This window comes from Acanthopagrus latus, chromosome 6, assembly GCF_904848185.1.
Source record: "Acanthopagrus latus isolate v.2019 chromosome 6, fAcaLat1.1, whole genome shotgun sequence".
NCBI lineage: Eukaryota > Metazoa > Chordata > Actinopteri > Spariformes > Sparidae > Acanthopagrus > Acanthopagrus latus.
Genome location: NC_051044.1, coordinates 14,331,745 through 14,344,161, shown reverse-complemented (window position 1 = coordinate 14,344,161; position 12,417 = coordinate 14,331,745). Strand labels below are relative to the sequence as shown.

Genomic DNA, 12,417 nt, shown 5'->3' with positions numbered 1-12,417 from the left:
CACCATGCAGCTGCTGATGTCCACCAAGCCACGTTTACAAAATCTGCAATCGTGGGCTGCAGATACAGATGAAAATAGAAAAATGTTAGAACACCAAATCAACAGGATCACGTGTGTATTTCCACCCACCATTAGTCTCTCCATATACCATTAATTCAGCACATAATCATCTACTCTGCAGCGTTCTCACCACAAACACTCCTCTGGGTGCTGCTCCAGCTTCACTGTTGGGCAGCCGTTCACACACAGACTGGTAGTCAAATGACTGCTTGCGGTTGTAGAAGGAGTTGTTGTAGAGAGCGTGCATCAAGTAGGCATCGACGTCACTGAAGAACATCCCCACCTGTGGAGAGTAACACACACAGGTGAAGCCGAGTGTGAAGATTAGTGAGAAACCACAACGGCCAGCATGAACACTTGTTTATTGACCTCACCTTGTTCCAGTCCTCCTTCTGATTAGACATGATCAAGAATCCACCGTCGTCTATTAAATAACACAGGAGGTCCTGCAGACAGAAACAAACGTGGGTTTTAATTAGATGCACAGTGCTATGATGACATTAAATCAAGCAAGAAGAGGAGACCCTGCTTTTTTGTGACTGTCCTAATGAATATGATTTCTATCAAGATAAACCTTGTTTTTGAAGAGTACGATCCATTCGGTGACCAGAAACACAAGTCTCATTCATTTGAGTGGACGTAACTTCGAGAGTCGTAGTTGCCTTTTAAGATTACGTTGCAGGCATTGTAGTCGTGTCGTGTTTCATTTAGTAAGTACGTTTCATTAACTCACTTAAGCATGTTAATATAGTGCCCACATTTCCATTAAAGAATCCCGAACCGAAATTGGGAAATATGGTTGCCCTAAGAAAGAAACACATTCAAAATTTCAACAAATACTAACGTCACTGTTGGCTTCGCAGTCCATCTCACAGCCCCTGTTTGGTCCACACTGTCACAAAGAATGAAAAGACAACATCAGTAGCTGATCATCATAGAAACTGCTGAAGGCTTAAGCTTGTAAATTTATTCCTAAAGTAGATTTTAGTACCGTATTTGAGCCCTGACGGTTATCTGTATGGTTACTGGCAAGAATCTTGAACTTTTCCGTCCAGGCTTCAAGGTCTAGTTTCACTCCAACCACTGAAAAAACAAAAAGACAGAAAATTCAAAATACAACACCCTGGCACATAAAAGTCCCGACAAACAGATGCAAAGCAAGAACATGTCGACACAAAGTGACATAAATACAAACACAGGTGTGTAATTATCTCTGAAACGTTTTCTTCAATCTCCATTAGGATTTTCTCTCCTCTTTCAGAGCATGAGCCCACCTGCAGGCTTGATGGTCTTCCCTCCGACGGTGATCTCCACTGCCGTGCTGACCAGGATCCCAATGGTGTCGTTCTCTGGGTTCAGCAGCTCGTCCCTTGCTTTAACAGGGAAACAAATAGAGAAACAAGCCACGAAGGGGGTGTTTAGAGACAAAGAGCCACAGCACATTACGAGGCTCGGCGGGAGATATACAACCCGAGACTGAGAGCATCATTCACCTGTTCGATAAGGCGCTCGGAAGATGTAGCCCTTGTTGTCGAGACTGCGGCGGTAATAGCTGGCATTAAACGGCTCAGGGTCTTCCTCCCAGGTCTCTGAAGCCCTGAGATTTAAGAGCACAGACACTGGGGCTGTAAATCCGAGCTATAAGCCTCTTGCTGTACTATCTGCTTAGGGAAACATATCAACTCCTCACAACTCAAAATAAAGTGAGAAACATGACAAATCTACAGAGCAGCTGCTGTCCGGACGTACAGCCTCGACGACGAGTGCACTCACTTGTTCGGAAACACTCTCGTTACGCCTCCATCTGTTGACGCAAACACGGCCAGAAAACCGTATCTAAATGTCAGGAGGGAGAGAAAGAGACAGAAATCAAATCAGATTCGGAGTCAGATCTAAAGATGCAGCACCCTCAGCGCCGGCCAACCGTACTTACGTGTTCAAGTCTTTATTCTTCCACACTTTCTCCACCAACTGCCGGATGATGCCGGTGTCCAGGATCAGGTTATGAAGGAGCAAGTTGTCACCTAAACAGAATAATGACAACCATCAGATTATGAGTTAATGTCCAGATGTAATCAGATGTAGATTTCTCTCGCTGAGTTCTGGGGATTTGCCAAGCCTTGTGAGAGAGTAAGAAGAAGTGACACTCACATTGTTTGGAGTCCGGTGTCACCTTCTCCATGAGAGCAATGAAGTTGAGCAGGAACTCGGTGTTGTTGTTGGACAGTTCCAGATCATTGCAGTACTCCCTGAGAAACAGACCAGATATTTTAACTCAGAGAAAAGAAAGTTAAAAACAAAACACGTAAAACAATAACACTCTGCCTCATTTGTCCTTCACAGAGAGGCACAATACAAGAAGTAGGGAAGCACGAATAGATGTCACCTGATGCAATCATGAGCAGCATGCATGTCTTAAAGCTCGAATTCCAATATGCTAAGGTGGCTGTCAATCACAACGAAAACGTGGACAGGCATCACAATGAAAGAGTGATTGTATCAGTGTGGTGCAGAGTTCAGGCTTCAGCTGGAGGCGATGAGGGTTTGATAACAAAACAGAGCATGCAAAGAGGAGTTCAGTCATTCATTTCATACAAACTGGAGTTTTTTTTTTTGGTAGTTTAACATTTTATTGTCCAATATCCTCTTTCTTCTTCTTTATCTTCTTCTTCGTCTTCTTCTTCTTTACAATTATCTTTCATTCCACTGAACAACTAAACTAATGACTCCCGGATGTATTTGTGTACAGGACTGTCACAATAATTACGTTATCATACACATATTCTCATTGTTTTTGGTGACCTTGATATTGCCGTTGTGTTTACACGCGTTTGTTTACATAAGAGTGTCACCGACATTATAGTCAACATGATGCCATAATAAACAGCAGGCACCTCAGGGGGCTGTCATATCTAATTTACTGTTTTGGATGTGTGGTTTTATCTTATTTAGGATAATTTGAATTATTTTGTCTAATTCCATTGTCTGAATACTAAGGATTAAAAGTTAATTGCTCCTTCACTGTCAAACCTGTTTTTAAAATCCAGGAAACAGATTACTTCAAAATTACCAAACAAATCTGTTTCCTGACTATTTTAAAGCACAGGCAACTTTTAAGATTTAATGTTGAAAGGATGCACTTGCATTTTTATGCTATTATCAATATATCAGAGGCACAATATGGTCTTAAAATGACAGTAATATTGTTCAAACCAATTATTTCTGTATGGACATAAATAAATAAATAAATATGTAAATGGCTCAATAGATAAATGAATCTGCCATTAAATACACCAAAAAGAAATAGAAAATAAATGAAGGCATCAATTAATTTACTTTGACAGCCCCCTCGGATAAACAGGGATAAACACATGCACAAAGGCAAAAGTAGAAATAAAACAGTCAAGTAAAAAAAAATTAAAAATATGCAATTTAGAATAGAAAATTGAATGGGAAAAGGAAATAAATGGTTGAATCATTACAAAGGTAAAGAAAAACAGATGTAATTTACCACTTTATCTCACATTTTATATATCATTAATGGCTACATTTGTTTCCTATTCTACTTTTGGTGCATTTAATGGCATATCAATATATAAACTGAGGCATTATTTATTTATGTCTTTATTTGATGTCAGCGGTTTCAGTTCTCCATACTTCTGGGACAATATGCCATCTAGCAAAAAGCAATTATTGTGACAAGTCTATTCGACTAATACAAACATGTGGCAGCATGCAAAGAAGACCTGATGTGGCTTCCATACTCTGTTCTGATAAGGGAAACTAATGAGGTTATGATGAATTTTAGATTCAATTTACACCTTACATGTAAAACAACTACTCAAAAATAAAAGCAGATGAATGAAACCAACCACTTCCACACTGTGCAACTCGACATCACAAAAAAGGCAAAAGACAAGACCAGAAACTGATGACCATCAACGACAGCGAGCGTTCACACACAGAGCTACCTGGGAGCAATGAATACATGTCCTTCAGACTCAAAACTGTTTGGCAGCAGTGATTCAAAATCTGCAACAGAAAGGGGAAGATTATCGGGGAAGAGCAGTGGGCAGAGCAGTGGGGAGTAGTGGGTAAACAGCAGCTGTTCTTCAGAGGTGTGGGGACGCAGGAGGGAGTTTACCATAGCAACACTGAGGTATCATGGGAACACTTGCGTTAGCCAATATGGTGCCTCAAATAGAACCTGACTCTCAGTTGGACAACAGCTTTAGTTTCATAAGCACTCACACCTTTTTTTTTTTCCTCTTTTTGTCTGTCACTTTGTCAACAAGCGTTTTCCGATTCGTCTGGTTTCACGCTAACATGTTTTGGACGTCTGAGAACTGACTTGCGAGACGTGCTGTGTCAGGAAGCAAGTTCTCAGACGGATTGAACACAGTGAGTGCTTTCGGATCAGGCAGGCATCAACATGGCCAACTATTGCAGGGGAGAGGTGGGTGAAGGTCCTGATGGAAGTAGTCACCCCTCAGACTGGCAGGAGAGCCGGCTCAGAGAGACACATAATCAGAGGAGATGCATTGCATTGTGAAGGGCATGTCGAGGGGCAACTTAGTATTAATCTATCACAGACAGAGCAGAACACAAAATATCAAGCGTCATTAAAGCCTCGACAGGAGAGTCTGCGATGAATCCAACATGTTATTGTCTCATTAGGGCGTGACCTGTGACCGCGTACAAGCAGAGGAAAGGTTTCATTTTAGAGCTAAAATAGAGTGCCCAGGTAGTTTTCCGCCCACAATGCCATGCACATCCGGGGTCGGGTTTACTGAGGAAGTGTTGGGCCGTGCCCCTGGCGGTCTGAGGGGTGAGGAGGGAGGGAGACAAGCTGATGGAGACAGGGAATACAGAGGGACGACACAGGAGTCAGCACCCTGACACCTGACAACATGGGAGGACCTGGGTGGGCAGGACACAGCTCAGCCCTGAAGGGTCAGTCTGCAGGCTGCGACGTCTCCAGCTACTGACGAGATACTACGGCAGCTGACAAATGTTAAGTCGTGGTTTTTATATGTAGATCAATAGAGAATGGCTACATTAAAATATCATGACCATAAGAGATTCTGTTTGACTCTACTGTGAAAAATAACAATACTTATACACATATAGAAGAATCCAGTGAAGTACCTGAAGCAGACAAGACACTCTTACTGCAGCTGTGTCTGACTATGTTACTGAATGAAAGTGGTCCTAAGGAGTGAACAATTTTTGAAGCATTTTTATGTTACGTCACTTTTGACAAGAATGTCCAGAAAAAAATTCAATTATTCTAAATATTTATTTCAATCATTAATTATTCCTCAAAGACCTAGATACAGGGTCACCTGGCTGTCCTGTATTTGTTTTGTTTTTTTTCTACCCTAGCCTAACAGTCTGCATGAAGTTTCAGCAAGGCTTAGTTTAAGTCCGAATTTTTCATTTACATTTAAAACACATTTACGTTTAAAAGAATGAAAAAAATAATGTGTTTTTGAACTCAGACTGAGCAGCAACACTGCAGTTTTTATTTTTAAAGATGAAAATGGAGGTTTTATACTTAAATTACTATTATAAATTACTATTTGTCTACTTCTGACCTTTCCTAAACAAATTACAGCCATTTATTATAAGAAAAATAATAATTATTGTTGTAATCTTGACCCTTGACCCATGGCTTGTTAATATAGCAGTGATGGGATGTAGTGTAATTAGGTGTATTTACTTTGCAATGTTATCTATGTCTAAATAACACAAATAACACCGAGATCGACATGTGTGTATGGTACCTTCATTAGTAAGTGGGGGCCACTGTCTACAACATCAGTCCAACCACCCATGTTGTTGTCGCTGTCAGCAGACCAGAGTCACTGCAACTTGCTGCTGCAGTAATGGTGGTGCCGCAGAACAAACAAATTGGGTTGCCGGATTCGTCTATATGTGCTGTTATTATCACAGCTAAGGTGTCAGACTATAAAATAACATTCCAGATTAGTGTGTTTACCTTCCTACATTAAGAAAAAAGTTACAGCAAACAGTACAAAATGTTTTACTTTTACATGCAGCTCAACGTGCTCTAAATGTTTTAATTTAAATTAAGTTAAAGTTAATACCTGAGCCCTAGTGTGAGAATTAGTTAAGACATTTATTAACTAATGACACTGTAAGAAAAAGACAGAGAGAGAAAGAAAGAAATGGAAGGAGACAAGAGGGTGAAAGAGAAATGGAGAAGGAAGATGAGGAAGAGACAGAAATATAGTTAAAGAAAATGTGAGGAAAGTGAAGGAAAGAGAAAGAGAAAGGAGGCAGACACAACCCATTTGGAGCTATCCACAGAAGGAAAAGGATTAGGAGGAGGAGGACAAAAGACAATTTTTAACAGAGAACATGAATATCTGTCTTCCTTGGGTGCAGTAGGTGTTTTTTTTGTTGTTGTTGTTTTTTTGTTGTGGCTTCTGGAGCAGAGTGGAAGGGAGGAGGGTGAGGTTGGGGGACCGGAGGAGCCATCGTGAGAGATGTGGGATCTGAGCTGCAGCAAGAGGGTGAAGAAGAGAAGGAGGGATAAAAAGAGGAAGAGAAGGAGGAAAAAATAGGAAAAGGGGAGGAAAGGTCCTGAAGGCAAGACGGGCAGGAACAGAGGCAAGCAGGCTGGGACAGGTGAGGGGAGAAGGAGGAGGGGGAGGGGGGGGCAGCAGGAAGAGGTTGAGGACGAGAGGTGTGGGAAGGAGGCAGCGGTGGGAAGTAGGAAGTAAAGGTGGGGAACGTGGACCAATATGGAGTATACTTGCCCTTGATGTATGGCACTGTGTGGATCCATCAGAGAAGGAGTGAGCAAGAAAAGAAACAGGGGGTCGGGTGGGAAGGGGGGATCACAGACAATATTTTATTCAATTACTGTTTGAATAAAAATATTGTTTTCTTGAAATAAAGAAACCAATCTAAGTCAAACAAGACAAGAGAAAAAAGAAATGAAGAGCAAACATCTTATTTGCAAGAGCAAACGAGGGAACGGAAAACCAACAGAAGAAAGGAAACAAACTGGGAAATCCAGGAAAGGAAAACATTAAAGACAAGTAATTGTGAGAGATAACCATGGTTAAACCAAAAAAAAAAAAAAAATATCAAACTCAAATGAAACAGGAAAAGAGCGGAATAACAGGGTCTGGACAAAGAAAGAATGAGAGAGACACGTGTGTCCCCATTCAGACCCACAAAAACCCAAACTCCCACATTAGTCGAGCCCTTATCCCGGGCCGAGTGGGAGTTTACATACTGAATGATTCCAAAGCTGAGAGACATCTCACACAATCCAACAAAAAACACTGAATAAAAATCAAAAGAAAATCACTCACGTAACAGAAGGAAAAATTCCCCAAATCATAAAACTCATCATAAGGAGTGAAAAGCATGCATATTTTCACAGTTTTTCCAGAACATCAAATACTTTGAACACAGATGCTTCAGAATCATTACTTTGGTGGAGAAGAGGCGAGAGCATTTGGCAAAAAAAATAATAGCACAAAGGTCACCATTATTTTCACCTGAGTAACACAGTAAAACCACAGCTTTCACCTTTCTGTCAGTTCAGTTATTTTTTTCTTCAGCCAGTGTGAAGAAAAAACATCACCGGTTTACAGCACAGCATGAAGACAGGAGGGAACAGGGGGCAGTAGAGGAGTCAGGGGACTCAGGTATGAACCTGCCTATCAGAGAGCGTCGAAGAGGGGGGACAAGGGGGGAGGGGCGGGGCAGGCGACTCCGCTTGCACACTCCCTATCGATGATGTTGGAGACCCGGGACGAAAGGACTGAATAAGAGCATAAGGTCATATTCGGGAAAGAAAGAGAGAGAGGAGGAGGAAAGAGCGGACAGAGAAAAAGAGAGACGGAGAGAGACAGAGAGTGAAAGATGCTGGGTATTCCCGGGTACTTACACTGCACCTGAAGGATCTGGTCACTCAGGTTGGCCTTGATGTGATTCTCACTATATGTGGGCAGTACCAACCCTAGACTGATGTAACGAGGCAGAAAAATGACATGTTACAAATGAACAAAAAAAAACAAAACTCTGACATGTAAACATATACTCACTTGTAGACAGAAGTTTAGAAAGGTTATATCAGATGGTATCAAAGAGGCTTCACAAATGTTTTGTGGATAAGGACACTGATTAGACACCTCTGTAAGACCCAGCAGGCGATTTGGTAATTCTTTTTACCAGGAGGATTGACCAAGTTTATTTAACTCAGCAGCGATCAGGGAACTGACTCTTTTGGTTCTTTGGTGTCACAGCCATGCTCAAGGCCACGGATTTCAACTTGCGCAAACCTCCAACAGGAAAGGATCAATGAGTCAGGCAGACTGGAAGAGCAGTTTCAACTAAACAACTCCTCTGTCCCCGCTCTCTCACTCTCTCCACTACTAGGGAATGGAGGGTGGCAGGTTAACAAGGGGGATGGCATTCTTCCTCAACCTGCCTCAAATCTCCCACTGGTTAGACTCAAGTGCAAACACACCCTGACACCACCCTTTGGTAAATGGAGTCCAGGTTGTTTTTTGGAGCCAGAAGTGACCATATTTTGGTGGAGGGTGGAAGTTGGAGCTGGAGAGGATTTAGTCCAACTAAAAACCCAAGGACACACCTTGGGAGTGACTTGTCAATCACAAGGTAGCCACGCCCTAAAGCATGCCTGCTTTATCATCCTGTTTACTCTAAATGAAGACCATCATTTATTTAATAAAGATGCTGTATGAGGAAGACTTAAACTAGTGATCGGTATCATAAACTCATTGGAGAACTGTTTACTGAGGTAATAAATCAAGTAAGAAGAGGGATCACTTTCTCGTACGCTTGGATACAGTCAGACTTCATTTTGAAATCACGAGAGTCGCCCCCACTGTGGGCCATTAGAAAGACTGCAGGTTTAAGACACTTGTACATTGGCTTCACTTTTCAGACCATGAAGCTCCATCCATTTGTGTACAGTATATGATTGGAGCTGAAAAGAGACAATGAATGTAAACAACAAGCAAACTACACATAGTAGCTCTAAGTACTGTGTGAACTGAAGGGCTATTAGTTATGATTTTACAGGATGAGCAGAAAGCTAGAAAGGATTTCATCTTTGAGCTGATGCCCACATGTGCTCAAATCAGAAAGGTACTTGATGCTGTGAGGAGGTCAGATCATGACTGTTCCCAAGCAAAGTAACTGTGTTTGTAGCAAATGAACAAATACTACACTACTACTACATAGAACATGTTTGTAATCTATGACACATGGCTGATTTTGTCACTGTTCAGCAACATGTAACATGTGAAATATGAGTGCTGCTGGTAGTTTTATTTGCATTTTTATAGAAAACCAAATGTGGACCAATTAGTGTTAAATTGGCGTTTACAGACTTTTTAGCCACTTGGGGGAAGAACAACAAGCTGTAAACAAAACACTGACATATTATCACCTTATAAAGCCGATATGGTGAATTTGACAGCAAACAGTGGCCTGTTCACATCCAGCAGACACAGAGAAACAGGAGCATTCATTTGGAGTTGTGATTTCTGCCACACAATTAATATAACTTAAACATTCTCCCTTCTTCAGTGCTTGTTAAGTCTCAAAAGTATTAAGGGGAATATCTGGCTCAGCTGATAAATAATCCCCTATGTTCACTGACCAGCTGCTAACATGATTTGCCACTTGGTGCTGGGCTGGTACCACAAGGTGGATTTATCAGAACCTTTTTTTTTCTGAAAACAGCTGCCTGCACCCAGAAAAAACACTGATAGGAACACTGAGGCTGGAAAACTAAGACAATGAGCAATAAAGCTTTGCAGAGCTGAGCAGAACTGCAGCGAAGCTTGTCAGACCGAGGGCCTCTTTTATATTACATGCGATCATCATTCGATAAATCGTTAATACAAGAATATGGGCAGATTTATGTTTCAGTTTCTGTCCAAGGTTGAAAGGTTGTATGTAAATTATCCAAATAAAGAGAAAGAGTTCCACTTTGTAATATTAAATCAATATGGAGCTGCTGAGTGATCTAAATATTGCTTTTTATAACTAAATATTTACTCTAAAGATAGAAAAAACATGTCCCATTTTTTAATCTGTGGTGCCATTGATAGCTAAAATATAACTCTGTAAGAGGATTAATCGGAACGGAAAATAAGGCTGAACTGAGCTACCACTACAGTTGGCTATCTCTACAATAAAGCTAATTTAGATCTAAAGAAACATCCAAAGCAAGTCTCATATCCTGCCCTGAACTCTAAAGTGTGGGAATCATGACAGATCAAAGCTTTCAGTGTCTGCTTAGAGTCCGATTCAACTGGTAAGAGACCACACCAGTAACACACAAGGATTGTTAAATACACTGGAATTTCCCTTTGAGTTGAATATTAAGAGAATTGTGCAGAAGGCCTCACATAGTCTCAGCCAGGACCAGGCACACTGCCAGCAGATGTAATAAAAAAACACACATCAGACATTTGTAGGACTATTGAATATCATAAACTGTAATTTGCTAAGTGTTGCCTGGGGGAAATGTCATTATGATGCAACCTCGACTGTTCAAGCAAGTTTTGAGATGAATAAACTGTGCAATTAATTTGTGCTTAGAGTACTGCTGAAGATTTTTACGAGAGAAGAGAAACGGTTCTTTAATACGGGTGATTCAGATGAATCACTGAATGCAAATACAGAAGGCGAGAGAGCGAGTGGCCGTTATTCAGTGCCAAGTCTGTTCCAAATGTGTGATAGTAAACAGCTGGTTGATGAATAACAGCTGTCGAAATGTGAGACTTGTGACTCAATCTGGACGAACCGAAAGTATCAAAGTTGGACTTCACTCACAGGATCAGGTTGCTTTTGTTGCCTGAGGTCAAGTGATTTGATCTAAAACCTACCTGTAATCTGTCCCCTCCACAGGCGTCCATGTGTACGTCCGCAGGGCCTCGTCGATGTATCTCTGTGGACGACCACAAACAGACTCTGATGAGTAACCCTGTCGCGTCCTCAGCGCATGTCTTTCCCCATAATTGGAGTGAAACAACGGATCCCCAACATACTGAGTGATTCAAATTCATTACAACACCATTCAGGAAGGTGCTACTTTGGATCATGATTGAGTCTCATATATTGATGACTTGCCTCATCAACTGACTTAATGAGCGTCTTGATTTTCCTTTGCCCTGATTTGCCATCAATCATTTGTCGACGGATCTGAAAGGCAAGAGAGCGTGAGAGAGAAAGAGAGAGAGAGAGAGAGTGATGCTGCAGCATGAGAAGGCATACTGATACATTGGAATGTACCAAATAAAATGATCAGATGAAACATATAATAAATATAAGAGCTGACAGTAAAGATGATGTTGCAGTGTTTTTTTTTTTTTTTTTTAACCTCCTCCTTGTTGTTGTCTTCCAGCTCTGCATCCAGAAAGTCCAAAGTGACGGGCTCCCTGAAGTTAATGATCTAAAAAAAGAGAGAAAGCAGGAAAAGATGAAGGAGGAGGGTTAACAAGAGTTTGCAGGAATAACTTCCAAATTTAACTTTGGAATCAGAAGCTGGTAAACTCATTAGAATCTGGGCCTGCGTCTGTAGTTGGACCTACTTTGGGTCGCAGGTTGGGGTGCAGCAGTACGTAGCCGTTTGGGTCGATGGCGAATGTGTAGCCATTAGCTCCGAGCTGCATAGAAAAAGAGTGATTGAAGATGGAGTTCCACAATCATCAATATAAAAGTGATCTGAGAGCAATACTGAGAGGACAACATGCTCACTCTGTAGGTAGGAGTCTTCTTTTTGATTTCGTTAATTGCAATATCGACTCCCATGACTCCGAGGATGAGCTGGTTCTGTAGGAAGAACATATAAGGTAATTATGAGCAATTTATCCACAAACAGCACAGCACAGGCATCGAAGATTCAGGGCTGGTAGCTGGGCTAGAGATTACTAAGAAAATCTCCATGCCATCTTTGACTTATCGCTTTATGTGCAATCTGTATTTTTTATAGTCTATCTTAAACTGAGTCGGTTTGCAGCAGCATCACTGCTTTAAGCCTGTGTGATAAGCCCAGAGTAAATACTTTGGTCATGGATAGTGGAAGCTGGATGAATCTGCGTTCCATGGATGATAAAAGACACTCAGATGCGTGCTTGTGATGTCCGTTGTCACCTCAGGGGGGAGTTGTTGCCTTGAAGAGCAGCAGCTGGGCGGACGGCATTATAAAAATGACTGATGATGGTTCAACAACAACGGTGCAAAACAAAACTATGTTCGAATAACCTAACACATGTATTGCTTAACTACATAAATGACAACAAAACACTGTTCTTACGTGATGATGAAGGGAAAGAT

At 41.3% G+C, this 12,417-nt stretch overlaps 1 protein-coding gene across 5 annotated transcripts in view; it reads right to left on the bottom strand.

Annotated features, from left to right (window-relative positions):
• The window catches only part of cacna2d2a (calcium channel, voltage-dependent, alpha 2/delta subunit 2a), a 168,183-nt gene that overhangs the window by 5,601 nt on the left and 150,165 nt on the right, over positions 1 to 12,417 (bottom strand). For 4 of the 5 annotated variants that reach the window (XM_037102137.1, XM_037102136.1, XM_037102133.1 and 1 more), the window contains 18 exons: positions 11,839 to 11,913; positions 11,673 to 11,747; positions 11,462 to 11,533; positions 11,212 to 11,283; positions 10,968 to 11,029; positions 7,991 to 8,067; positions 6,846 to 6,860; positions 4,032 to 4,092; positions 2,212 to 2,309; positions 1,994 to 2,084; positions 1,834 to 1,896; positions 1,554 to 1,657; positions 1,335 to 1,433; positions 1,052 to 1,143; positions 905 to 952; positions 435 to 506; positions 191 to 343; positions 4 to 56 (listed from right to left, as the gene is read on the bottom strand). In XM_037102137.1, coding sequence (XP_036958032.1) covers positions 4 to 56; positions 191 to 343; positions 435 to 506; positions 905 to 952; positions 1,052 to 1,143; positions 1,335 to 1,433; positions 1,554 to 1,657; positions 1,834 to 1,896; positions 1,994 to 2,084; positions 2,212 to 2,309; positions 4,032 to 4,092; positions 6,846 to 6,860; positions 7,991 to 8,067; positions 10,968 to 11,029; positions 11,212 to 11,283; positions 11,462 to 11,533; positions 11,673 to 11,747; positions 11,839 to 11,913 — 1,382 coding nt within the window. The remainder of the gene's footprint in view (positions 1 to 3; positions 57 to 190; positions 344 to 434; positions 507 to 904; positions 953 to 1,051; positions 1,144 to 1,334; positions 1,434 to 1,553; positions 1,658 to 1,833; positions 1,897 to 1,993; positions 2,085 to 2,211; positions 2,310 to 4,031; positions 4,093 to 6,845; positions 6,861 to 7,990; positions 8,068 to 10,967; positions 11,030 to 11,211; positions 11,284 to 11,461; positions 11,534 to 11,672; positions 11,748 to 11,838; positions 11,914 to 12,417) is intronic. The other variant, XM_037102134.1, reaches the window with a different exon arrangement.